General features: G+C 54.3%; 2 protein-coding genes across 4 annotated transcripts in view; one reads left to right on the top strand and one right to left on the bottom strand.

Moving 5' to 3' along the window:
• CD6 (CD6 molecule) overlaps positions 1–7,201 on the bottom strand; it is a 32,949-nt gene extending 25,748 nt beyond the window's left edge. For 2 of the 3 annotated variants that reach the window (XM_075928401.2, XM_075928402.2), the window contains exon 1: positions 5,899–7,201. In XM_075928401.2, the coding sequence (XP_075784516.2) occupies positions 5,899–6,106 (208 nt within the window). In that variant the 5' untranslated portion in view covers positions 6,107–7,201. The remainder of the gene's footprint in view (positions 1–5,898) is intronic. The other variant, XM_075928400.2, reaches the window with a different exon arrangement.
• Positions 7,202–12,684: 5,483 nt separating this feature from the next.
• Positions 12,685–27,665, top strand: SLC15A3 (solute carrier family 15 member 3). Its single transcript, XM_006110321.5, has 8 exons — positions 12,685–13,479; positions 14,597–14,880; positions 14,969–15,134; positions 20,655–20,738; positions 22,633–22,801; positions 22,986–23,144; positions 24,303–24,461; positions 24,785–27,665. The coding sequence occupies exons 1-8, from the start codon at positions 12,916–12,918 to the stop codon at positions 24,934–24,936; spliced, it is 1,737 nt and encodes a 578-aa protein (XP_006110383.3). The 5' UTR covers positions 12,685–12,915; the 3' UTR covers positions 24,937–27,665.
• Positions 27,666–27,671: the final 6 nt, after the last annotated feature.

Here is a 27,671-nt window from a genome sequence, read left to right as displayed (position 1 = left end):
AGTGGCTGGCAAAAACAAACTGACTAGAAGAACAAAAAAGATACCAGACCCTAATGCCCATCTCACAATAACTTTTGTGAGTATGTCACACTGAAAAACAAACAAACAAAAAACCAACAAACAACCCCCCAAAAACCAACCAACCAACCAAACAAAAATGAACAAAACAACCCCCCCCCCAACAAAACAAAAAACTAACAAAACCACCCCCCACCAAGCAGTCGCAAGTATCAGAGTCTGGGTCAACTGAGTTGGGCTCGTGTTGGGGGCTAAAAATAGCAATGTAGATGTTCTCCCTCAGCCTGGATCCCAGGCTTTGAGACCCTCCCTCCTCACTGGGTTTCAGAGCCAGATTCCAGCCTGAGTGGGAACAGCTACATGCCTGTTTTTAGCCCTGAAGCATAACTCTGAGTTAGTTAGTCCCATAAGTTTGACCCTGGAGAGCCTGATTTAGTCACCTCAGGTCTTTTTTTGCAGCGTAGCTGTACCCTCAGTCAGGAATTTCTACACTGGTGATAGAATCCTAGGTCACTAGAACTGGAAGGGACCTCGAGAGTCATCGAGTCCAGTCCCCTGCCCTCACGGCAGGACCAAGCACCGTCTAGCTCAGGGTTTCTCAAAGTGGTGTCATGGACCACTTTGAGAAACATGGTAATTGGCTGTGCTGGTTTGTTTACTTACTGGCACTGTGGCCATGGAGCCTCGTGGCTCCCATTGGCACCGGTTCCAAGGGGAGCCGCGGGAAGAGGCATGGGCCGGGCTGCCGCTTCCCATGGCTCCCTTTGGCTGCAAACGGCGAACCGGAGCCAATAGGAGCTGCGAGGCTCCGTGGCCAAAGAGCCAGTAAGTAAACAAACTGGCGCAGCCAGTTACCATGTTTCTCAAAGTGGTTACCTGGACCATTTTGAGAAACACTGATCCAGATCATGCCGTATAGACAGGAGCAGCCTGAGGCCGGCTGCGGCAGCTGGAGCCCCAGGCGGGCAGTGTGATTGGCGCCCCCGCCTGCACAGCCGTCAATGGTTGTGATGTCATCATCGGGCACCCGGGCCAGCAGCGTTCTAGGCAATTTGCTAGTTCGCCTAGGCTCACGGGTCACCCCTGCTTATAGATGTCTATTTAACCTGCTCTTAAATATCTCCAATGATGGAGATTCCACAACCTCCCTAGGCAATTTATTTCAGTGCTTAATGCCCTCTTCCCTCCGACAGGAAGTTTTTCCTAATGTCCAACCTAAACCTTCCTTGCCGCAATTTAAGCCCATTGCTTCTTGTCCTATCATCAGAAGTCAAGAAGAACAATTTTTTCTCCTTCTCCTTGTAACAGACTTTTAGATACTTGAAAACGGCTATCATGTCCCTTCTTAGTCTTCTTTTCTTGGTTCTGATGTTATCCTCACAGCCCAAAGGGTCAGAAACACTCTTCTTTTTAAATGACAGCTGGGACTCTGGAGCAAGGGGGTGACAAAGGGACAGCAGCTCTGGTGGTAACCAGGTGACATGGGACAAAACACAGAAAAGCAAAAGCAGGAAATTGCCCACTGAAGGCGAGAGGCGTATGACTGTGCAGTTCAATTCACACCAAGTGAACCTCTGGCCCACAGGCACAAATTTTCAGAAGTATCTGTGGACGCTGACGACGGCTCAGTGTGAGGCTGCTACAAGGCCCCAGATCTCGGTCATTCTGGTTCCAAGGGTAGTCTGGGCTCACCTGTTCCACACAACAGGCCTAAGACAGATCCAGTTGAGCCCCTAAAACGGGAGCATTTGCAGCAGTCAGAGTGGAAGAGCCTTTGCGTGCCTAATTACTAAACCCACTGACTTTTTTGGTGCACGGCTGACAGATTTTGCCCTTAGAAAATGGCAGGTGAATGCCCAGCCGCCTTTTGGTTTGCAGGCAGCCGCTCTAATTTGTGCCCGCAACTGATGGCGCGTGAAAAACTGACGGCACCAAAAGCAAGGCTGGTTTAAAAAAAAATCAGGTCACTTCATCCATTTCCAGATAGCCCAGCACTAGCCCGTTTCCCTGAGTGCTCTGTTCACTCCAATTATTCCAAGCAACAGCATTTCCCCCTGGGAGCCAATTCCACAGCTTAATAGATCTCATTGTTAACATCGCTTTATTTTAGGCTAAACACTCTTATCTCATTCCCTGGGGTAAGCTACACCCTGGGGGCCTTGTATCATTTTAGTTTTGTCTCCTTCCTTCTAACCTTGCTGTCTTTCCCAGTACCTTTGTTGATATAACACATACCAACAGACCATTTCATGCAGAGGAGCAGACAGCCTGGCTGAGCGACACACTCTCCGCCTGTTAATGCTTTGATGTTTATCACTAGAAATGCTCTACGCTGTCTGAATTAATTATTCTACTTCCTCACTGCAGGGGACAGAGGCCGATGGGGAAAGTCAGGGTGTTTCAACTGTGATGGGAGTGGAATGATTTTCTTCAGCCCAGCAAAGGACGCAACACAGAGAAATTGCCTGCCTGGTGTCTGAAATGGACTGTGCACGGCGTATAGGATCTGATTCTTATCCCTCGATTGCCACTCTATGTTATCCATGTCGGGATGGCCCAGTAGTTAGGAACTCGCCTGCGACTTAGGAAACCCTGGCCCAGTTTCTTATTTTCATGAGGTCCCTCAATGTCACTGTGACTCTCAATTCCCTCTCTGTAAAATGGGTACAATGGCATAGCCCCACTTCCCCCTGAGGTGTCTGTGGGAATAAATATATGAATGGCTGGAAAGTATGCAGGTGCTCTGGTGACGGGGGGCTGGATATTCGGATTTAATCCCCCTTCGCCGTAACTGTCAGTCCAAGAAAGACATTCAGCATTTGGCGCCCTCTGTATAAGATGGCGAAATATTTTTGCTCTTGTGCTAAGATGGCGCCAATGGGTGTATCAAAGTAAAGGATTTCTTCATGCAATCGTAAAGAACAGAAAATTACTGCATGTACAGGTCAAAGCAAAATGGATCCCTGGTATAACTGTTGATTTCAAGGTTTTAGACAAGGGGCTTCCATAGTAGCCTGCTGTTAATTTGAGTCAGAAAATGTGCAGAAAATGTATTATGCACGTCCCATGCTCCAGAATTCAAGATCCTTTCCATAGTAACCCAACACATAATAAAATAGAGATACATGCTTTTGTTTTATAATATGTATTTTGTTCATTGTTTCTAAGCACTTAAAGGAAAATATAAAAAGGCTTTATATTTTTATGTGCCTAAATACTTTAAAAAATCTAGCCCCAAGTGTTAGCATGAAAGCTATGTTATGTTGTTAGGGATATAAAACTCATTTAAAAGAGAGGATCGATCCTTCTTTTGCCAGACAACAGCAATTATCCACAGACAGGAGAGGATAGGTGATTTTTCTACAAGTGGCTAAAATGGACCTCTCTCCCGGTGTTAATCTCATGATGTGACATTTAGTTTAATAACAATTTGAGGAAAGAGAGCAGGTATTATTATCAGTAATCATTTCCACAGCACTGGCATTTTATACAACATATATTCCCCCCCAAGCGCTTATTAATCCAACTTACTTTTCATGGGTTGACTGACTGCTGATGTATTGATTTTGTTAAACGAGTGGTGCCCTGTTTACATTGCGATCCCTTCATTAAGTGCACCCACGTCAATAGGACCGATATAGTAAGAAACTACTGACCCTGAGATGATCTCAAGGAAGCAGATGAGAAGAAAATAATAAAGGAATCGTTGCTAAAACCGAGGCCTGTTATTATTTCTTAAATATCCAATAATGGCTTTGCTGAGACGGAATATTGAGCCTGATTCTTAGCAGGTATAAATCAACACGTTCAATGGAGTTAGATCAAGTTCCACTGTCAGAGGGTCTGGGCCCTTGAGATTTTACTGTATCAACAAGGCCATTATAGGGTATTTAAGAAATAATGACAGGGTTGGCTTCTAGCGACAATTTCCCGCATTGTCTTCTTCTGACTGGTCTCCATCTTAATGATTAAAAAACTCAGCCTGCACATGGCAATCTGGAGGAAGCAGGGGGCAAAGTCGGGCTATTGATACTAATTCACTCATCATGAGTTTAGTGCTGGGAAAAGGTTCTAAATGTACAAACCCTTCAGGACCGAATTCATCAGTGACCCAGATTCAGTAAGGGCAGGAGAGCAGCAACAGGGCTCAGCCCTAATGTTCCGGGCTTGGGAAGTCCAGGTTTTTTTCCTACCCTGGGATCTTTACTAAATGAGGGGAACAACCAGCAGCCGTTGTGATAGGGGGCAATTGTGACATGCAAACTATCTCACTGGGAAATGGAATGAGATCCCTCCCCCACCAAAAAAAGCATGTATCATAAAATCATCATAAACATACATTTCCCAGGGCCCCACGGCCGGATCACTTCACGAGGAGACGGCGCTAGGAAAAGGGCTCTGTGCCCCTAATTACACACAAGGCCACCGCGAGCAGCAAAGGAACTGATGAAGAAATAAACAGGCCGTGGCAGCTAGCACAGTAATGCAGGAAACAAACGATACCACAATAATAGGGGAATCGGTAATACTAGTCAGAACAAGAGGGTTTATACGCTGGCTGGGGCGGAGAGCCGGGTTGTATAAAGCGCCACACGCATTTGTGAGACCAGGAGAATGATAAATAATGATTCTGCATGGTTCCTCAAATTAATCAGGGGCCAGATCCCCAGCTAGTGTAAACGGCAGTAGTGCCAGCTCTTCGGTCTAGCTGTGCTGATTTACACCAGCTGTGTATCCGGCCCTTCATCTGGAAAACCTTTGATCCTCTCAGCCTGAAGGGACTGCGGTGCATGGGGAGCGGGAAGGGCTGCCCTGATGCAATCAGCTGTACACTGGGCACCCCCCGCTCCGAGAGAATACGCTCAGCTGCCTTGTTCTCACTACATCGCGCCACAGGCTGTCCTAACCATAGGTGGTGTCTGGAGAAGAAAGAGCAATGGCTGCTCCTGGTATTGGTGGTGAGACCCCCGCCGTGGTGACATAACACTTCTCTACCTCACCTCTGTCCGCGGGAGCAGCAGCCATTTCTAGAGCCATGTCTCTCCTGCAATTCCCACTCCAAGCCTGTTCCTCTGCTCCGCTAACCCAGCCACAAGCCTCTAGCCTCGCCGGCGCGGCTCTGCATTCAGTCTCACCTCCCCCTGGGCCAGGCCGATCCCCTTATTCCACCTCAGCCCAGCTCTGCCTCCAGGAGCGGGGCCAGGGCTGGGCTTGGTGAGGGGAGAGGAGCTCATCTGAACTGGCTGCCCCACAAGGGTGAGGTGCAGGTGGCATGTTAAGCCAGCTGGACAGCACATCTGCAGGTGGGAGGCAACAGGACACCCCCTGCCAGATCCCTTCCCTCACACCAGCCCTTGCTGATGTGTTTGCCAGGAAGGGAAGAGGGGGCTGGCTCTGCAGGGTGCCATGGGAGGGGAGGGGTGAGGAAGTGGGTGAAGAAGAGGAGATGGAGCCTCGTGTCTCACCCACCTGACACCCAGGCCCACCTGACGGCAGTTTAGAGACCAGAGGGAGATGCGATGAGGGGTGAGAAGTGACCACACAACAGGGTGAGAGGCCAAGATCTGACTAGCTCTTGGGCAACAAACTCCCCTCTCCCCTACAGAGAAGGTCTCTCACTCCTGAGCAGCGAGGAGGCCCATGGGTCGCAGGGAGGGAAGATGCCACCTTCCCCTACTGCGCCCATGATGCGAGAGAAGGGAAGACTTGAGCTTCCAGACCTACCTTAGCTGAGGGCCTAAGGATGCATGATGCAGAAAGCTGAGGGGACGGACCAGACCCGACAATGGTGCTTTGGCTGGAGAACTCAGCTGAGAGGCTAAACACATGGGGATCCTGGCCAGGAGAGAAGGGAATGAAGATGGAAGGAGGGCTGGGTACCTTGTCTGGGCGCCGTCAAGGAAAGAGCCATCAGGGATGCCCACAGCACGTCCATCGCTGTCACTGGCGCGATCGCATTGCGGGCTGGGAAGCCAGGGCCGAGTCCGGGCTCTTTCGCTTGCTCTCTGTCTGGTGTGTGGCTCCCACACAATCTCTCGTTCTTGTTTGCTGGCTTGTGGTTGCAGTCTCCAGGAAGCCAACTCAGCATCACAGGGGTGGGGAGAGAGCCCCCAGCACGGCGCTGAGCGGTGGCTGACACTTCTGCAAAGTGCAGTGAAGCCTGAGAGCAAAATGGGCCGCCAGGTGAAAGCAAAACCAGCTAATGGAAATGGGGTGTAGGCTGCATGTCAGGAGCCGACCCTTGGATCCTCAGAGTCCCCCACACCTGACCAGGATCCACCCAGGGTCCCCCACGCAGGCCACGCATCAGGTTCGCACTAGGATTCCCAAAGACCCCAGAATGTGTGTCAGAATTTCAGCTAGGATCCCCAAGGACCCAGCACCCAGATTTGCTCTGGGACACCCCAGGACCCCTCACGCAGGCCATGCATCAGGGTTTGCCCCAGGACGCCCCTAGGCCCCATGTCGGGACCCCAATTCAATGCTGAGGGATTCCCACACTCGGGCCGCACATCCCGATCTCCCCGGATGCCTGGCCCTGGCCACATATCAGGATTTGCACTGGCGTCCCAAGGACCCCGTGCGCAAACTGACTTTCCAGGCACACGCCCCATCTTATCTCAGAGCAGCTCTTCCTGCCATGGCTCGTTCAGCCTCTAGAGGGATCCTTGCCCCGGCACTTGGGTTTGCTGCTTCTGCCGTTTCACCACATCAGCGTCCGGGCGGGCGTCTCGCTTGTGCCAGCTGGTGCTGGGTGCTCCTCAAGAAGTAGAGCCCATGGCTGCTGGGGCGACGTGCTGAAGGGGCACGTCTGACGGCTGGTGGTGGGGTCGGCCCAGCAGGGAGCCAGGTTGGCAACCTGACAGTCTCCGGTTGACAGGAGTTGGCATTCCTGTCACAGCGCCGCCCGGACTAGCCCCAGGCTGTCAGCACCACCGGGACCACATCTCCTCCACACCCCAGCCGGGCTCTCGGGCGGTTCTGAGCCGGCCATGCCAGCGGAGCGAGGGGCACCGAGTTCTCGCGTCCATGCGCCTTCCTCTCCCCCGGGGCCGTCTGCTGCCGAGTGCATTGCTGGCGGCTCTGATGTTCCTGCAGGCCCCTCTGACTGTGGCTAGCCAGGGCTTGATGTGGGGTGTGCGAAGCGGCGTGTCGGAGGGAACTGCTGAAATGTCACACGTGCAAGACACCTGGGGCATCGGCATCCAGCCACTCCCCCCCCCCGCCAACACTATGCCTCAGAGGGCATCAAAATACACGCTCCAATGAGCTCTACCGGGCTGCCCTCTCGAGGCGGCTCACCCACATGGCACAGGGACGCCAGGGCACCAGGGCTGCCGTGCACAGCTGGGAGAGGCATGGAGCAGTGGGAGTCCTTACCCCGGCCCCAGGTGCTTTACCATTGCCCTGTGAAATAGGGAGCCACACTGTAGGGCCTGGTCTACACTAGACCAGGCAGGCTGGCATAAGGTTCGCCATCCAACTATGCAAAATATGTAGCTGGATTCGGCTTATCTTAAGCTGAGCTGCCACAGCATGTACATTGTGGGAGGCCGACGGAGCACACAGCCCCGCCAGCTTCCTGTGCCCCTTACAGAACGAGGAGGACACGACGCCGGTGGGGGCTGCCCTCAGTGTTCCATTTGGGGGTCTACACTAGATCCGCTAAATCCAACGCTAGAAGATCGACCTCCGGAGGGTCGCTCATCTCCGTAGCCTACACAAGGACTGGGCTCAGTGCAGCAGGCTTTCTTCCTCTGCCACCCCTTGTCCATCGCTCTGTGGTGATTAGTGTCCTGGGATGCGGCCCGGCGGGGCACCTAGAGCCCCACCCGTTCTGGGGTAACAGAGAGCCCAACAAAACCATCACCAGCAGCCCCCTGCCAGGTCTCCCACTTGCCAGTGGTCACACCCCTTGTGTCAGGGGCTTTCACTCCACCCGCCCCACCGCCCTGGGAGAACTCAGGCCCTGCTTGGACTCTGGGTGCCGGCCTGGGTCCCTGGAGCAAGCAGCTCAGCTCCGCTCCCTCAAGCCAGCTGCTTCTTCCCTGGGCTTCTTCCTAGCTGAGCCAATCTCCAGGCCTCTCTCAGCCCGGCTCTGCTGCACTCTCTTCCCAGGCTCTGCAGTGTTCTCACTTGCTCCTGCAGTGAGTACCATCACACAGGGCTTCCTCCCTGGCAGCCAGCCTCCTGTCGGCCTCTCCCCAGGCTCAGTGTGTCAAAGACTCGCTTTCCTCCACTCGACAGAATTCCCCCAGCTTCCCTCCAGGTGCAGCCAGATTGGCTACCTGAGTGCCCATGAACCCGATCGTTGCCAGCACGAGGTGCACACGCCACCACATCCACATCTCAGCCCAAAGCCCAGGCAGGGAAGTCACAGGAATCTACCCACTGAGCTCAGTGGCCTTTGGCTCTGAATACTTCAAGGATGTCACTGCAATAGCAGCCCTCCTGACTGGCACGCCGGCCAGGAACTGAACCAGGGAACCTTTAGCGCTTGCAGCAGGTGCTAAAAACCAAAGGTGCCCTAGCTGGGCTGTCACAGACTGAGAACTGCTGCCGTCCGGGCACAAGAGGTGGGTGGGGGAGAATCTGAAACTCACACTCCCCCGTGGTTCCATCATGTTCAGCTGAAGTGTGACGGGGTAGGTCCCCAGAGGGGTGACCTAGTCTGCCTTGTAAACCTACGTCAAGCCCACTGAGGTCAGTTGCTAAATGCCAGTGGTGCAGGATCAGACCGTAGGAACCTACAGGCCGAGCACTCGAAAGGGGACGTGATACCCGCCTACCAACTCATGACTCGTCTAGACAGGGTCGGTCTGGTGCTTTTGCTCTCCTTGCCTCCTAGCATAAGAACAAGGAGGCACTAGATGAAGGGGGAAGATCCAAAGCCTGTGAAAGGACATACTTTCCCATACAACGTGCAGCGAGCATGCATGTTGCTGAGGTTCAGAATCTAACAAGCGTCCAGACGGGACTGGATGTTTATGTGGCACTCAAGCACTTCCGGGGCTATTGTAATTAGTGATAGCAAAGCCATTGGCAGGGGCATGTTTCATGTTCCAAGGTATAAATCGATCTGTAGTAAGACCAGCGGAAGCCCTGTTTGGGAGCAAATTGACCCTCATGCAGGGTTCTTTCACCTTCCCCAGAAGCTCTGGGGCTGGTGCTCTTCAACAGGACAATGGATTTGATGGACATTGGCTCTGATCCAGCTAGGTAACTCCTCCCCTCCTAGCTTGGCAATCTGCAGGAGTGTTTGCTGTTTGCCTTCCTCTCTTTATCTAGCATCACGTCGTGGGCAGAGCTGCTCCATGGGCACCACGTCCTGGGTTTGGGGCTGAGATCCTGGACAGAATCTAGCATGTTGTTTGTGGCCACCTCTGTCCAGGGACTGGGATAGGCATTCTGTACCAGTCACCTTCACTCTGCCCCATTGTAGCACCTCCAATAAGCAGCAGGGGATGACAATGTCTTTTTCACACTATTGGCCCAAATACCTGCCCTTCTTGAACCAAACTGGAGAAGACGTCATGCCATGCTCCGTAAGATGCAGCATCCGGAGGAGAAATCACAAACTGTAATAGAAACTTTGGGGAGGAGAGAGGGACATTTTTCACAGCAGCTGTTGCTGAAATATCAGCGCCAGAGATAACAGCTCCCAGGAAGAGCTGTCTGCCAGATGTCAATCCACATGACTGTGTTGCCATACAAACCAACTGGGAGTAATGTGGAGAGTGAGCTTTCCTGAGGCACGCTGTCAGCCGGGGACGGACAACGTTGCTGGCATTTTGCCGGTGACAGGGGGCTGTGGCAGCACTATTTACCCATGGGGGGCAGAGGGACTCAGGCAGGATGGGAGAGCTTAGAGTTGGAACGACTTCAAAAAAAAAAAACGACAAGGGCCCGATTCTCAATTGATGCCCATCAACAAGCGCTGACTTCTGGGGGCCCGTGCTGATGTGCAGCCACAAAGGGCCTGCTTTCAGGCTTCTTGCTTCTGGGCATAAGTTAATGGGGGCTGGGAAGGCAGTGGCCCTACAACCGCCAGCAGTGGAGGTCCTGGCCTTTTTGAAGCAGCTGGCACTGGCCGGAGATAGCACAGAGGGCTCTCTGCCCTGATCCAAAATGGCGGAGGGAGTCTCCTGTGTGTTGGCACAGCGGGGGGCACTGGGCCGTGGGGTGGGAAAGGAAGGAGGGAGGAGAGGCCCTTTCTGATGTGAAAATTAAGGGCTTTGGAGAGCCACTTGATTTGCAAATGCCATAGGGCAGGGGTGGGCAATAATTTTTGATGGGGGCAGGGCCACGCCAAAATTTAGGTAAGTGGTCAAGGGCTGCACTTTTCTATGGAGGGGTGCAGGTTCTGGGATGGAGGTTGGGTGCAGAAGGGAGCTCTGGGCAGGGGTGCAGGACAGGGAGCGGGGTCTGAGAGGGAGTTTGGGTGGAGGGGGTTCGCAGAGCACGAAGCTTCCCCATCCCTCCAGCACAATGAGGCAGATGGATCAGCCAGCTGCTCTGAGCCCTGGGGCTGCTCCCCGCCTGTGGGTCCTGTGGGGGTGGGCCACACTGAAACATCTGATGGGCCGGATCTGGCTCCTGGACAGGATCTTGCCCATACCTGCCATATGGGCAGAAGGCTGGAAAGGGCCTTTGTGAGAGCTGCATGGCCATGCTCACAGCCGCGAGGGGCCGAGCAGCACGCGGGGCAGAAATCCCATTAGAAAAGGCTCATCCGCAGTTCCAGAACTGCCTCGGTGCGATGGGGACAGACCGTGTCCCACGCTCCGAGAGGGGTTGTCCCGCAGGCACACGCCTCTGCAGCACCGTTTCTGCTCCTTCTCCGAGGCTGTGGCCAGTGAGCGGGTGGAGCTGGAGTCATTTGCGGCCTGCCTCTCTAGCTCCGCGGTGGGAAGTGGCTAAGCGCAGCCCGTGTACCTGGGCTGGGAGGGGGAGAGGCCCAAACTCCTTGGCATGGGCGCACAGTGCCGCTCAGATCAGCAATGAGCCAGATCCGGCCTCACACGGGGGCAAGTGGCGCACACACGGAGTCACACACCGCTTACCGGTGGTAAGCTTGGAGACCTCCTCCATGGTCCCTTCTCAGACGAGGGCCTGGGGTTAGACTGCAGAATAGGTCAGGGATTGCCCCAAATATTTCCTCCCCGCCCCACAAAGCCGATGGGCATTGTCAGGATGGCTTCTCCTTCTGCTTCCAAATCTCAGTGCTGCATCGGAGTGGGACTATGAGGCAGTAGGACGCTTGAGGGGAGGAAACCCTGGGGGCTGAAGGGGTTTCTACTTCCCATAAAATGGCGGAACAAAACCCAGCGTCTGGAAGCTGGAACCAGACAAAGGCTAGGGTTTGCCAGATGGTTTCAACAGAAATACCGGATACCCTTGCCATGACATCACCATCTACATCCCATCTTATTTAGAAAATACCGGACATTGATATTTTCTCATTTCTATTTTCTTAATTTGTTTCCTGAACAGAAAGCTCAAATACTGGACTGTCCAGTTCAAAACCGGACACCTGGCAGCCCTCACACTATTGGGTTTTATCGGAAAAAGCTACGCAAATTGAGCTCTACAATTTGGTAGCTTTTTCCAATTGTTCTTCTGGAAGAGGCTTTTCCGCCATTTGGCCCTGTCTAGATGGTGCCAAATGGCGGAAAAGCCTCCTCTTTTGAAGGAGCCCTTATTGCTCGTGAAACGAGGAATACAGGGCTCCCTGAAAGAGTGCGTTTGCTCTTCTGCAAAAAAAATCGGAAGAGCAAACGTGTTCCTGGACACAGTGGGGTTTTCTGGGATCCCGGAAAACTCCCGCAGTGTAGACATAGCCAAAGTGAGATGCTGGAAGGCGCTTTGGTCACGATGAAAGTTTTTTGGCCTCTGTGCTGCAGTGGGTCAGACCAGGCCCCTCTTAGCTTGAAAACTCTTATGAATTAATTGGCTTGTCTTCTATTCTCTGGCTCCTCCCCCTGGGTGTGGCTTGGTGGGGTTATGGGCTAAATGCCTCTCATTGGGAGCTCGGTCCTTGCACCCGTTCGTGTTTGGTGAGAACGTCTCTTGGGCAAGAGCTACTAGAATGAGCGATTGTTTCCTGTTTGCCTGAATGTCCTTTGCTACCGAACGCTGGTGGGTTTTTTGTAAAAGGAGTTTAATGTCTCTCCCCCACAATGAGTGATTCATGGTTGTGATGGGAGGCCCTGTCCCTGGACAGTAGCCCCTCTGCTTCCACTCCTCCTGGCTTTAAGAAGGCCAGATACTGTGGGAGGGGGCAGCAGTGCTGCCTAGTGGATAGAGCACTGGACTGGGACTCATGGGAGAGAGGTGGGGTCAAGACCCAGCTGTTCAAGACTGTGCTGCAGGGTGACCTTGGACGAGTCACTTTACCCTAGCGTGCCTCAGTTTCTCTATCTGGGGCTAATGACAGTGAGGGCCTTTGCAAAGCACTGTGGAGAGCCACTGATAAGAAGTGTGAGGTGTGATGGCTGCCCAGAGAGAACCCTCCTGTGTGAAGTCCGGAGAAAGGGAAAGTTTGAGGAGGGCTTGGAAAAGCGTGAAGAGGCGTGTCCCTCGGAGGGCGGGGCAGCAATCCCCTGGGAATGGGGAACCCAAGGGATGGAAGTTTCATTTCTGGGCAGTGAGGTGTCATATGATATCTCTGTTCAGCCGTGAAATGGGGAAGTAGGAGCTGGCCTGAGAGCGCAGAGAAAACACGCCCAGGAAGGGTGAGATAGAGTCTGCCAGGGCAGAGAGAAAGCCAGACAGCGGGTGGGAAGGGAAGGCCTAGCCCCCCCGTCAGACGGAGCAGGGCAGGCAGACAGACGGAGCACAGGCGGAGAAGGCCGGGGGAGCAGGAGAGACCCGTGCGGAGCCCAGGCAGGGTGGTGCATGGCCCGCAATGCTGCCCAAGAGGAGCGCCAGCCCCTGCTGCGGCAGGAGGGGGCCCCAGCTGGGGGTTTATGGGCCGCCTTCAAGGGCCGGAAGGCAGCCTGCGCGGCCGTGCTGCTGGTGGAGATCCTGGAGCGGGCGGCTTTCTTCGGCATCGTCTCCAACCTCGTCCTTTACCTCAACAGCAGCAACTTCAACTGGGGGGGGTCGCAGGCTTCGCGGGCCACCCTCCTCTTCTTGGGCGCCTCCTACCTGCTCTCGCCCGTGGGGGGCTGGCTGGCCGACGTCTACCTGGGCCGCTACTGGACCATCGTGCTGAGCTTCCTGCTCTACGTGGCGTCGGCCTGCCTGCTGCCCGCCACGGCCTCCTCGGACGGGCGGCTTTTCTTCTGCGGGGAGATGCCAACCTACGACTTGCAGAAGTCCTGCCAGAACCAGAGCGGTCAGTGCCAGCAGTCTGCGCCCGGACAGTACTGCGCCCCCCTGATGTACACCGGCCTGCTGCTGCTGGCCCTGGGCATCAGCTCCGTCAAAGCCAACCTCACCCCTTTCGGCGCTGATCAGGTAACAGGCATGCCCTCCCCTGCACGCCGCCGGGGTCAGCGAGCCGGAGAGCAGTACGTCCAGCAAGCGCCCAAAGAGATCCCCCTCGCCCTGGCTAGCCCCCAAAGGGTTAACATTGCACACGCATGCATGAGCGTGCACGCACAGGCAATGCATTCAATTGCATGTGCACAGCCTCTGCATGCAACCGGGCACCCACAGCCAAGCTTGCCCATTGTATCCCCGCGCACGCCCATGTAACGACATCGGGCCCACCCCTGCTTGCACAAACGCAGCCACACAAGCAAGTGCAAACACTGACACTCTCCTGGGCAAGCACACGGGTGCGTGCACGCCCATGCATGCAGAAGTGCACATGTGGAAACAGGCACATGCCACCCCACCTGTGTGCACACACGCTAACACTTGCCCACGAATGAGGGGGCCTTTCCCTATCATGCGGGGGGGGGGGGGCTGTTTCTCTCTACCTCCACCCCCAGAGGAGGATGGGGATAAAGTCCCCTCTCTACCACCCTCGACTCCAGGAACAAGCCAGAACTCCCAGGCCTGGCTGGGGGTAGGTAGGACCTCCCTTGGGTTGATCTTGCCTCCCCAAGCACAAGGGAATAATCCTCTGTCTCCCCACCCCCGCAGTGTGGAAGGTGAGGGGTCTAACTGGGGGAAGGGGTTTTTTTTTCCGGTCCCGAGGAAATGGAGATGGGGGAGGACTGAAGGGCGGAGGGAGCAGGGAGGGGAGGACAGGAAGGAGGGAGGCTGCGTCTAGGTTAAGGATGGGGGAGGAGGGGAGATGAGTTTCCCTCCTCTTTATGTTTGTGGCTCAGGGTGGCCTGGCACTTCCTGTGGGGGGCAGCCCCTGAGGTGGGCCTGGGGGGTGAGTGCTCCCCTGCCAGGCCGAGGGTCTGCTTGACTCCCCAAAGAGCAGGAGAGATGGGAGGCCACCCCTGCCAGGGATGTCGACTTTCCTTCCTCACAACCCATAAAGGGTTAATTCCCCCCTTTTCCCATGTCCTTTGGGCCCTCTCCCCCTCTTCCCACGGGAGGGGGGCAGGGGATGAGTCCCAACCGGCACTAGCGGGGGAGGGCCCGGCTTACGCTTCGCTGCCTTGCGTCCCGGCAGGTGACTGACCGTGGCCGCGACGCCACACGGCGCTTTTTCAACTGGTTCTACTGGAGCATTAACATCGGGGCGGTGATCGCGCTGCTCGTGGTGGCCTTCATCCAGCAGAACATCGACTTCCTCATCGGTTACACCATCCCCACCGCCTGCGTGATCCTGGCCCTCCTCGTCTTCCTCGTGGCTGCCCCCACCTTCATCACCAAGCCCCCCACGGGCAGCCAGGTCTCCACCATGCTCAGGCTGGCCTTCCGGGGCAGGTGCCACGGCCGAGCGCGACGCACCAGGTAGGGTGGAGACCAGCCGCCCCCAGCCCCTCTCGGCCATGCTGCGCTTGCCTCCTCATGCCATCTGTGCTCTCTCCCTTCGCGGCAGGCTGGGCCCTCTCCAGTCGGAAACCCAGGACCCGGATGTCCTCCCCGATGGCAAATCGCAGCCCTGGGCCCCTTCGCCAGAGGAGGATCTTGCCAACTTCCAGGTGATGGCCAAGATCCTGCCGGTGCTACTGACCTTCATTCCCTACTGGATGGTCTACTTCCAGGTAGGGAGCCGGCAGAGCAGCTACACTGGGGGCGTTGATGCACAGAGGGGGCTGGCAGTGGGGTCGGTATTGGCTGTCTTCACGGAGCTTGGAGTTGGGGGTGAGTACTGTCAACGCTAGTGAGACTCTCTGACCCAAGGGTGGTGGGGGCTGCAAACAGGAGCGCTGCCTCCAGGGTACCCCGTCCTGGCCAGAGCCGGCTCAGCCTCGCTGTGCCAAAAATAATCCACAAAAGCTTCCTCGGAACGTTGCCCCTCCTTGCTTGAGGCTGGCTTCATCCCATGAACAACGCAGAACAGTCCCTCGAGTGTGTCCCACAGCTCCTCAGCCCCGGCAGCTGCTCCCAGTCCTGTTGGTCTGAGTCTGCTCTTCAGCAAACAACTGTCCTCTCCCCTCCCCCAGCCTAAGGTTATCCTTCCCCCCGTAAGAAGTGCCTGGGCTCTCCCTGAGTTGTCCTGTCTCTGGCTCCGAGAAGCCAGCAGCTCATCTCCCTGTCTGTAGAGCCCTGCAAATCCACAGATGTGAATGCAGATATCCATGGTTCAGTTTTGCAGATACAGATGTGGATGTGGCTGCAGATACAAAGTTGTATCTGCACAGGGCTTGACTGATCTACTACTCTCTTGTCCAGCCCCTGTTAGCATAAGAACGGCCATACCAGGTCAGACCAAAGGTCCATCTAGCCCAGTATCCTGTGGCCAATGGCAGATGCCTTAGAGGGAACGAACAGAACAGGCAATTATCAAATGATACCTCCACTGTCACCCATTCGCAGCCTCTGACAAAGGCTAGGGACACCTTTCCTACCCATCCTGGCTAATAGCCATTGATGGGCCAACCATAAATTTATCTAGTTCTTTTGGAACCCTATTAAAACTCCTGGTCTTTGCAACATCCTCTGGCAAGGAGTTCCACAGGTTGACTGTGTTGCATGAAGACAAACTTCTTTTTGTTTGCTTAAAACCTGCTATCTATTGTCATTTGGTGGCCCCTAGTTCTTATGGGAACAAGTAAATAACTTTTCCTTATTCACTTTCTCCACACCAATACTGATTTTATAGACCTCTGTCATATCGCCCCTCAGTCTCCTCTTTTCTAAGATGAAATGTCCCAGTCTTTTTAATCTCTCCTCATATGGGACCCTGTGACGGACCGGGCCGTGTCTGGGCACAGCTGAGGGCATCCGCTCAGGGCGAATTGCTCAAATCCGGGGCTCCTTACAGCCCCCCCTGACTGGTGACCTCTCCAAATAGGCCACAAACCAGTCTCACAGAGCGCTTCAGCTGCCTGCCTGAAGCCTCCCGAGCAAAACCCCTCTGACACCCCAGCAATATCCATGCCCCAGATGGCCCCGGGCCTATACACAGGTGGGGGGTCCTAGCACCCAATCCCACCTACCCCAAACAAGTTCTGTCCGGTTCCAAGAAACCAGCCACAGATCCCTGGTCAATTTACCCTCTGAACCTTGCCCACAAATCACACTGGGCCAATCCTTTAGAATGTATATCTAAAGGTTTATTATTACAAGAAAGAAAAGCCTGAGAGTGAGGTTATTAAAGTACAGTACGTTACATGCACCGAATCTCCCAGTTCTCAATGCAGGCTCTAGCAGAGATGTTGCAGCTGCTGGTTTAAAAGTTCTTATTGCACATCCTACGATCAGGATGGGTTCACAGGTCTTCCGGGCTCTTCAATCCCTGCAGTGCTGCCTCTGGGATGAAGTGCTGAGCTGAGAACCAAATGGCATCGACCACATGGCCTCTTTATACTCCTTCCTGGCCTCTTCTAGTATGTAGCAGGTCACCTGGTCCTCAGCCTCTCTGTGTTCCCTGCTGGCTGCTCTCAGGACAGCCCCCACTCTTTGGGTGTGTCTTTGGCCCATTGAGAACCATTGTTCCACAGGTAATTAGCATGTCCACAGGCTCCACAGGCTCGGCCCTGCCCAATGCTTAACCACATGCAGGGAAATCTTCAGTTTCTACACAGATTACAGATCTACACACACAGACATTATATACTCACATAAACAGTGTACACAGGATCAGAAAACAACAAACTCCCATTCAATACCCCACATGGCTCCCTTTCATATAGATTTCTGGGGCCAACACCCCCACCTAGGGGTGCAGCAGCGATCTGGCTGCTTCCCTCCAATTCGGCAACGTGACAGACCCATTCCAAACCCCTCATCATTTTTATTGCCCTTTTCTAAACTTCCTCCAATACTAAGATATCTTTATTTTGAGATGAAGCAACCACATCTGTATACAATAATTCAAGATGCAGGCATAGTCCAGCAACCTTCTGCTGCCCTACCCAGCTTTATGTAGCCCAGAGGAGTCACATGGCCCAACTTGACTTTCCCCACCTGGATTGGGGCGTAAGCCATGTTCCAGGTGGCTCTGAGACTCATTTCCCCTTAAAGGGCTAGCCACCTGGCCTGGGACAGGGACCCCTTCTGGAACTCCGTGGTTCCTGGGGCAGTCCTTACTGGCAATACCAAGGTCAGGGGAGGCTGCAAAGGAGGAGCAGGCACTTCCAAGCAGGGCCGCATTATGACTTTCGTGGGCCTTAGGCACTTTTGCCTTTGGGGGCCCCTCCCACCATAACAATATCAATATTAAAATTATTTTTGATATCACTTTAAATACTTCAACATTTTATTTTTTTTCTGTTTTAGGCAAAATTTAATAGATTTTCGTGGGCCCTAAAAGTTTCATTTTTTTCTGCTGTGAGAAAAAATTTAAAACATTTTCTTCGACCCTAAAAGTTCATTTTTTTCCTTCTGATTTTAAAAGAAATTAAAACATTTTCGTGGGCCCCTAAAAGTATCGTAGGCCCTAGGCACTGTGCTTAATGGATAAGTCGGCCCTGCTCCCAAGGCTGATGGATAACACTGATATTAATCTTCCCAAACGGTGCTTCTCATCCTCTACACTGGTTATCAAAAAGCAAAAAAGAAATCACCCAGCCCCTTTTATTGCATGGCAGTTCTCTGGCTCCCAGTCAGCACCTAGGTCCTGTACAGTGAGACGTGATTTTAAAACTCTGCTCACTTGTACAAAGGGCCAGCCGCTTTACCAGGCCCCAGTAGCCTTGGGCCCAAAATACCATGTTGCCAGCCAATCCTTTAGTGTCTAAAAGGAAAGGCGTATTATGAAGAGAGAACAAGAAGAGAGCTTGTTAAATGGCAAAGCAGTCACATTCGTGCAAAAACTTCAAAGGCCATCAGGTTCTTAGCAGTACTGGTGAATCTGCTGGCTTGAAAGTCCTCCCTGGAACACTGGATGGGTCATTTGGTCTATTGTTCAGAGCTTCATTTATAGAAACGTGCCTCCAGAGGTAAGAAGCAGGAATGAAAACAAGATGGAGAAGATGCAGCTGTCTTTTATATTCCGTTGCCAGGTGGCTTCCACTTCCTTTGTCCCTAACACAACCAACCAACCAACCACAAACAAACCCACAAAAAACCCACCTCACTGACGTGGCCCCCAACTGAGAAGCAGGGAAAAAAAGACAGTCGCCTCACGCCCCTCAAGCTCCAGCTCCATGGGGGGGGGGGGGGTGCCAAGGCTCAGGGAGGGTGCAGGAACGAGCTGGGGTGGAGGTACAGGGTCTGGGCGGGAGGGAGGGTGCAGGAATGAGCTGAGGTGGGGGGAGTTAACCGGTTAACCATTCACATCCCTAGTCTCGCTGGGAGAGAGGGTGCAGGAACGGGGTGGGAGGGTCTGGAAGGAAGGGAGCAGGAATGGGGCACCTACTCTCAACCTGTGGAACTCCTTGCCAGAGGAGGCTGTGAAGGCTAGAACTATAACAGAGTTTAAAGAGAAGCTAGATCATTTCATGGAGGTTAGGTCCATAAAAGGCTATTAGCCAGGGGTAGGAATGATGTCCCTGGCCTCTGTTTGTCAGAGGCTGGAGAAGGATGGCAGGAGACAAATCGCTTGATCATTGTCTTCAGTCCACCACCTCTGGGGCACCTGGTGCTGGCCACTGTGGGCAGACAGGATACTGGGCTAGATGGACCTTTGGTCTGACCCAGTACGGCCATTTTTAGGTTCTTACCTGGCACAGCTGGGGGGGAGGGTGCAGGTGTCTTTGCGCTCCCTGCCACTATCAATTCCCAGCCCATAGGAGCAACAGGGGCGGTGTCTGCCCAGAGCACTTCCTCCCCTGGGCCGGGCAGAACCCATGAGCCAGATCCGGCCCTGGCTTGCTTTGCAAAGCTCGCAGCTCTCCCCCACCCCTGCAGTGGGAAGCTGGCACTGGGGGAGAGTGAGCCCTGAGCGGGCCGAAAGTTCCCCTACCCCACCTTAGAGTTCTGCCCCTCGGCATGCCCCTCCATGCCTTGCTGAGTCATAAGGCGCAGCCCTGGCCTTCTCTCAGGGGCTGTGTCTAGACTGGCCAGTTTTTCCGGAAAATCAGCCGCTTTTCCGGAAAAACTTGCCAGCTGTCTACACTGGCCGCTTGAATTTCCGCAAAAGCACTGACGATCTCATGTAAGATTGTCAGTGTTCTTGCGGAAATACTATGTTGCTCCCATTTGGGCAAAAGCCCTTTTGCACAAAAGGGCCAGTGTAGACAGCTCAGATTTGTTTTCCGCAAAAAAGCCCCGATCACGAAAATGGCAATCGGGACTTTTTTGCGGAAAAGCACATCTAGATTGGCACGGACGCTTTTCCGCAAAAAGTGCTTTTGCGGAAAAGCATCCGTGCCAATCTAGACGCTCTGTTCCGAAAATGCTTTTAATGGAAAACTTTTCTGTTAAAAGCATTTCCGGAAAATCATGCCAGTCTAGACGTAGCCAGGGGGTCATGAGTAGCTGAAGGGCCACCAAGCAGACTAGGCCATGTATCACCGGACTGTGGGCGCCCTCCGGCCACACAGCACCCGTTTGTAATACACACAGATGGGCACAGCCGTAGCCCAAACCACACCCAGATACATGAGCTCAGCATCTTTGCCCGGGGATGCTATTTTTTGCAGAGCTCTGACATGGCCCGTCGGGCACAGCTTCTATAAAACCGACACTCCCAAGGTCCTAACGTCTCCCCCACCTTCCCTCCAGCGTCACACCTTCCAAAGAGTCCCTCTTCATTTCCTTCCTCGCGGGTCCGCCCCCTCTCTCGGGGGCTGGGGCACTGCTTAAAAACAGTGGCCATTGGCTGTTGGTAGGACCCATTCCCCCTCTCCCAGGGCCCCACACCAGTCCCCCAGTCCTGGGTAAGGGTTGGCAGAGTTCCCTGGGGTGGGATGTCGGGGGTTCAGCCCATCCCCTCCTGCTGGGCATCTCTGCCCTACTTCAGGGGGCAGGAGAGGGGATCAGCTCCCCGGGGCACCATGGCAGGCAGTGGGGGTGGCAGATAATGACACCAACTTCAAGGAGTGGGGGAGGAACCGTGCCCCCTGGTGGGGGGAGGGGGGTGAGTTCACGGGGGAGAAGCCCCAAGAGGTGTGATGGGGGAAAGGCTGTCCCTCAGATCTGGGCCCCACATTGACCCCCTCCACGTTACATTTCAGATGCAGTCGACTTACTATCTGCAAGGCCTGCACCTCTTCATCCCCAACATCTTCCAGCACAACAGCACAGGCAGCAGCTACGCGGTGAGGGCCCAGCTCCGCTCCACCTTGCTGGCTGTCAGCATTGCTCAGGGGAGGAGGGGTCAGGGGCTTTGGGGAAGGAGGGGAGTGGGGGTCGGGCTGGTGGAGGCACAGCAGGAGCAGGGGCAGGGCCTGGGATGAGGGTACATGTGGCCTGGGCCCCGCACCCTCCTAGGGACAGCCCTGGCTGGGGAGTTTCCAGGACTGGAGGTTTTGAAGAACAAGCTAGACAAACATCTGTCAGGGACGGTCTAGGTCAGTGGTCTGGGTCTAGGACTGGGATCTAGGAGCTGCCCCCCAGGAGCTGCTTGTGCAGAGTGTGCATGTGGAGACAGACTGGGGAGGGGGATGCTGAGATGTCCCCTTCCCCCTGCCCTGCGCTCTATCTCCACAGAGTGAGCAGAGCAGGGCCTCGGAGAAGGGGAGGGGACGGGGGTGGAGCAAGGAGGACTGCCGGCAGCTCTAGGGAAGTGATTATTCCCCTTTATCTGGCTCTGGTGAGGCCATATCTGGAGTATTGTGACCAATTCTGAGGCCCCCACTATAGAAGGGATGTGGATGCATTGGAGAGGGTCCAGCCGAGGGCAACCAAAATGATTAGGGGGCTGGAGCACATGACTTATGAGGGGAGACTTGAGGGATTTGGGTTTCTTTAGTCTGCAGAAGAGAAGAGCGAGGGGGGATTTGATAGCAGCCTTCAACTTCCTGAAGGGGGTTCCAAAGAGGATGGAGAGAGGCTGTTCTCAGTAGTGATGGATGACAGAACAAGGCGCACTGGTCTCCAGTTGCAGTGGGGGAGGTCTAGGTGGGATATTAGGAAAAAACTGTTTTACTAGCAGGATGTTGTAGCACAGGGATGGGTTCCCTAGGGAGAGGGTGGAATCTCCATCCCTAGTGGATTGTAAGCCCCATCTTGACAAAGCCCTGGCTGGGATGATTAAGTTGAGATCAGTCCTGCTTTCAGCAGGAGGTTGCACGCGAGGATTTCCTGAGGTCTCTTCCAGCCCTGCGATTCTAAGGATAGTTGGGTTTGAGGTAGATCCTGCATTGACTTACATTCAAAACATGATCTTGTGCTTTGGAAGGTTGGAGACCATGGGCCTAGGTAGGACTCCGCTCTGTCTCAGTGCAGGGGGCCGGGCGGGGAGACCTACTGGGTCTGTGATTGTCAGACCCTCCCCCCACCACAGAGTGCTGCCAGCACGGACCTACAAGCCCCCCCGCCTTTGTTCCAGATGCCGCCCACTCATATAGGGGGATGTCCCCAGCCTGGGCAGGGAGGCAAGGTCCGGATACCAGCTTCCCCTAGCAGCACAATCCCTGCTTTGTGACCCGCCCAGCCTGAGCTGCATGTGATGCTGCTTGTGGTCACCAGCCTGGCTGGAGACAGAACAGAAACTGTCCCAGCTGCTTCCGCTTCTCCTCAGGCCTCGGGCAGCAGAAGGGAGCAGGGGGGCTGGAGCAATGTGTATAGTGGGGGCGCTAAGAGTCACTGAACCCTGCTGTAAACCCTGTGTCTGGTGGGAAGAGCCAGAGGGTGTGGCGTTCCTAGCACCAGCCTACAGGGAGGGGGGAGGAGGAAGCAGGGGTCAGTCAGGGCTGGGAGAGGGAGGAGGTTCACAGTTAGGGCTTTCAGATGCTGTAGAGTCATTTCTCAAGGGGGATGCCTAGTTCTGTTAGCCCAGGGCTGGTTCTGACCTAGTTCAATCTCCTCAGATCCCCGGTACCTGGTTCTGTTAGCCCAGGGCTGGTTCTGACCCAGTTCAATCTCCTCAGATCCCCGGTACCTGGTTGTGTTAGCCCAGGGCTGGTTCTGACCCAGTTCTCTCTCCTTAAATCTCAGGTGCCCAGTTCTGATAGCCCAGGGGCTGGTTCTGACCCAGTTCTCTCTCCTCAGTTCCCTGATGCCTGGCTCTTGTTAGCCAATGTGGTGGTCCTGCTGGTTCTGGTCCCGCTGAAGGATCGAGTGATTGACCCGTTCCTGGTGAGGCGGAAGCTGCTGCCCTCGGCACTGAAGAGGATGGCTCTGGGCATGTTCTTCGGTCTCACCTCTATCATTGTGGCAGGTAACACCTGGTGCCAGGCTGGAGCGGACTGGCAGTGTGGGGGATCCCAGAGGGGGGGGGGGCTGATAGACTGACGCTGCCCTGATATCAGGGGCCAAAGACTCCCCTATGGAGAGCTGGGACCGTCCCATTCTTAGCACATGTGGGGGATGCCACATTGACCCGTCCTGCCCCTCCTCGGCAGGTGTCCTGGAGACCAAGAGGCTGCAGTTTGTGAAGAACAACCAGACCATCCAGCAGCATATTGGTGAGGACATATACACAGCTGCCTCCCTGCCCATCTGGTGGCAGATTCCCCAGTACCTGCTCATTGGCATCAGCGAAATCTTCGCCAGCATTCCAGGTAATGGCACTGGGTTTGGGTCCTGCCTGCCAATGGAGCCCATTCACAATAGGGCAGCACGGGTGGGGTGTGAAGCAACCAGGGCTGGGGCTAGGCTGAGCACCTGCAGCCAGGTTGAGAAATAGCCCCTCCCGCCATGCTGGATGGGGACAGAGAGCCGCAAGAGCTGTGGTATCTGTTCAGGAGGTGAGTGGCTCTAATTTTGGGAAGCTAAGTAACGTGCAGCAGCAGTCAAAAAAGCAAACAGAAGGTTGGGAATCATTAAAAAAGGGATAGAGAATAGGACAGAGACTATCTTATTGTCTCTCATAAATCCATGGTATGCCCACATCTTGAATATTGCGTACAGATGTGGTCGCCTCATCTCAAAAGAGATATATTGGCATTGGAAACAGTTCAGAAAAGGGCAACAAAAATGATTAGGAGTTTGGCACAGCAGCTGAATGAAGAGAGATTAGCAAGGCCGGGACTTTTCAGCTTAGAAAAGAGGAAACTAAGGGTGGCTATGATAGAGGTCTGTAAAATCATGACTGGTGTGGAGAAAGTGAATAAGGAAAAGTTATTTCCCATAACACAAGAACTAGGGTCACCAAATGAAAGTAATGGGTAGCTGCTCTAAAACAAACAAAAGGAAGTTTTTCTTCACGCAGTGCAGCGTCAACCTGTGGAACTCCTTGCCAAAGGATGTTGCGAAGACCAGGACTTTAACAGGGGTCAGAAAACAACTAGATAAATTCACAGAGGATAGGTCCATCAATGGCTATTAAGCCAGGATAGGTAGGAATGGTGCCCCTAGCCTCTGTTTGTCAGAGGCTGGGAATGGATGACAGGAGAGGGATCACACTGTAATTCCATTCTGTTCACGCCCTCTGGGGCATCTGGCATTGGCCACTGTCGGCAGACAGTATACCAGGATAGATGGATCTTTGGTCTGACCCAGTGTGGCTGCTCTTATGTTCTTAATGTAAGGCTTGAGCTGTAACTGGAGAGGGGACCGAGAGGTTCAAGGCTAGGGGTTGGGTTGGGGTGGTCGGCTCATCACTCAGCTGGTATGTGAGCAAACAGGCTGTTGTTTGAGCCCATCCCCGGATGGCTTGAAGCAGTACTGTTTGCCCTGGAAACACTGGCATCCTTCAGAGCTCCCTGCTCTCCCCCCAGGCCTGGAATTTGCCTACTCAGAGGCCCCCAAGTCCATGCAAGGAGCCATCATGGGGCTCTTTTTCTTCATTTCTGGCGTGGGCTCGCTCCTGGGCTCGGGGCTGCTGACTCTCCTCTCGGTGCCAGAGCACGGCTGGATGCACTGTCCCGAGGACTTCGGTGAGTGTGAGGCCCCGGGGGCGAATACGAAGCAGAAGGGAGAGAGGCAGCCCCAAAGCGGGGTGGGGAAGGGGGAATGTATCCCTGGGGACAACAGGGGGTGCCCCAGGCAGGTTGGGAGATGAAGGCCAAAAGTGGAGACCGGGCCTGTCTGACTGCTAGGTGGGGGAGCGTTGCATGCTGGGGATTCTGGCACCTGTGCCAGGGCAGATAGGTCCCTGGGGCTGGGGACGTGGCAGAAAATGGTGTACACGGACTGTGAGGGGGTCCACCTGGTGCCAGTAGGGGGTGCTCTGACAGGTGTCCCCCCCTTGTTTCCCCAGGGAACATTAACAATTGCCACATGGACTATTACTTCTTCCTCCTGGCTGGGATCCAGACGGTGACCTGCGTGCTCTTTTTCTGGATTTCTGTTCGCTATGAGAGGCAGCCGCCCCACAACTGCCGCGCCTGTGTGGGCCCCGAGGGGGACTGAGGGCACCCTACCCCTCCTCCAACTGCCCCTGTCCACTCTGTGACTTGGGCTGGTGGGTGGAGCTGTGCCCAGGCAGGACAGCTGGATTAGCACCTTCTCTGGAGAATGGGGAGGAGGAAAGACCCTCCCTAGCAGGACACCAGGTGGGGGGGTAGGGACAGATCCACAGGGGCTGCTGTAAGTGGGAGGAGGAGGGGAGCTCAGGGCCTCCTCCTTTTTCCTTGCTGGAGGCCCTTGTGAAATCTAGTCCTGCCTCCTTGGCTACCCTCAGTCGAAGATCCCCCCCAGTACCCAGAATTCCTAAGGACGCCCTCTCTTGCCTGGGTCCTGACTTGCCCCATCACCAGTAATGGGTTAAATCCACAGGCAGAAGGAACTGGACATGAAGGGCTGGGAGGATGAATCCCAGATGGAAGATTTGCACCATGCTGTGCATGGGGGCACCGTCTCCTCAGATTGCACAAAATCAGGCTCAACTGGGCAAAAGCTGGACCTGACCTGATAAAATGGCCGGTGGGCCCTCCCCACGGCCATGGCCCTCGTTACAAAGTAATGCCAAAGGGGCTCGTCGGGGAAGAGGCTGGCCGTGGTGGGTTTTGCCTGGCTGGTCTCTTGAGATTGGTCCAGGTAGAGGTGGTTGGTAAAGATGGGCTTAGAGACTGCAGGCGTGGATTTATTCCGGTTGGAGGAGTGCACTGGTGGTGCGTAAAGGCATTCCCAGCCCACAGCACATGGTGGGGAAGACAGAGGGGTAATTGCAGTGCCTTGAAGCGCTCAGCCGGCAGCCTCCACTATGGGGGATCCCCCATTTGCAGGCTTAAAGGCATAGATTCCTGCACGAGACGCCTTCGGCAGGGCCAGTGAGGGAACTGGCCGCTGCTTTTCTTGGCAATGAAAAAGGAAGGATCATCGGGGCAGGCTGTGAAACACGCTGGAGTTGCCAGCAGAGGGGAGAGGAAGCTGGGGCAGTGGGGAGGGGGGGGGGGGGGCAGGGAGAACCCTGCCACTTGGCCCCAGCCCTAAGGGAAACTTTCCCTTTTAGGAAAAACTTAAGAAACAACAAATAGTCTGGTAGTACTTTCCAGATTACCAAAACATGCAGATGGTATCATGAGCTTTCGTGGGCACAGCCCACTTCTTCAGGTCATCTGAAGCGATCTGTGCCCCCAAAAAACTCATGATCCCATCTACATGTTTTGGTAGTCTGGAAAGTGCTACCAGCCTGTTTGTTGTTTCTTAAGTTTTTCCTGTTACAGACGAACTTGGCTACCCCTCTGAAACTTCTCCTTTTTAGACGAAGGGTGTTCGGAAAAGGCTCCTTCTCTCTGTTCGGCTGTGTGGGGTGTGAATTTCCCACCTCCAAGAGGTGACCCGGTATATGCCTGTCCTTGCTGATCTCACAGCCAGCATGATAACATCTTTGTAGAGATGCCTCTCCTCACCCTTTCAAGCCTCTAGTAACAGGCTAGTGTTAAGCCACTGCTGTACTGCCTGGCTACGTCTACACTGGCAGCTTCTTGCGGAAGAACTCTTTTGAGGAAGAGTTCTTGTGCAAAAACTCTTCCAGAAGAGAGTGTCTACACTGCCATGTGCTTTTGCGCAAGAGCATCCATGCCAGTGTAGACGTTCTCTTGCGCAAGAAAGCTCTGATGGCCATTTTAACCATAGGGCTTTCTTGCGCAAGAAATTCACGTTGCCTGTCTACCCCAGCCTCTTCTGGAAGAGCTGTTGCACACGAGGGCTTATTCCTGAGCGGGAGTGTCAGAGTTCTGGTGCAAGAAGCCCTGATTTTATACATTAGAACGTCAGTTTACTTGCGCAAGAACACGCGGCCAGTGTAGACAGGCAGCAAGTTTTTGTGCAAGAGCAGCTGCTTTGGCACGAGATCGCGCCAGGGTAGACACAGCCCCTGTGTTCTCAGGCTTTGCCTAGCCCAGGGGCAAGTTAGAGCAGCCTTAGGGCTGCTGATTCATAAGGTGCTTCCCGTGGCAAGCAGGTAGCAGCCATGGCCGACCTTGGGATTTACGCGGCACTGTTAAACTGGTGTCCCTATGCCCAACGGCAGCCAGGGTGGAGGAACGATGATTGTTTAGATTTTATAGTCTTCAGCAACACACTAACGAAATATTTCTAAAGCAAATTTTAAATGAAGGTCCTGTCGTCTATCACAGTAAATTCAGAAGCTGACAGTGTGCACCCGGGGCTGGCAAATGCCTGTTAAATGGCTTCATGGCCACTTGAATGGCTCTTTCCGCTCATCGGTCGGGCAGGCGTCTTCACTTGTAAGTTAATTAGATCCTCTCTGGAGGAAGCAAAGCCACAGAACAGGGAGAGGCAGGAGGGTGGACACCAAGACCCAGTGGTGCCCCAAATGTTCCTATGCAACTACATATTCTGCGTGTGGGTAAGGCCAGCCCTGGGAATAGCCACATGTAATGCAATCCAGCCACGCCCCAAAGCCGGCTGGGAGCTAGGCTCTTCTCCCACTTCCACACCAGCTGGGGAAGTCCCTCCCTGCAGGGGGTATGCTGAAGGGCCCACCCCTCTTCCCTTGTACAGTCCAGTGGAAGAATGGCCTGTTAGGGCAGATGGGACAGAAAATGAGGCAGAGACTGTAGGACCATGATGTCCAACACACTAGCCACATGTGGCTATTTGGCCAATTGAGTGTGGCTAGTTCACTATTAGCAGTAGCCGGAGTGGCTACTGCTTCAGAACTGGTTGGACATCACAGC

Source organism: Pelodiscus sinensis, chromosome 5, assembly GCF_052426305.1.
Source record: "Pelodiscus sinensis isolate ZL-2025 chromosome 5, ASM5242630v1, whole genome shotgun sequence".
Classification (NCBI taxonomy): domain Eukaryota; kingdom Metazoa; phylum Chordata; order Testudines; family Trionychidae; genus Pelodiscus; species Pelodiscus sinensis.
Note: the sequence above shows the minus strand (reverse complement) of the source record. Positions and strands in the feature narration are given on the sequence as shown.

Coding starts and splice junctions, on each gene's coding strand:
- SLC15A3 (XM_006110321.5), top strand. CDS start 12,916: ATGGCCCGCAATGCTGCCCAAGAGGAGCGCCAGCCCCTGCTGCGGCAG. Junction 14,881..14,968: donor GGCCGAGCGCGACGCACCAG/GTAGGGTGGAGA, acceptor CCTTCGCGGCAG/GCTGGGCCCTCTCCAGTCGG. Junction 24,462..24,784: donor GCACTGTCCCGAGGACTTCG/GTGAGTGTGAGG, acceptor TTGTTTCCCCAG/GGAACATTAACAATTGCCAC.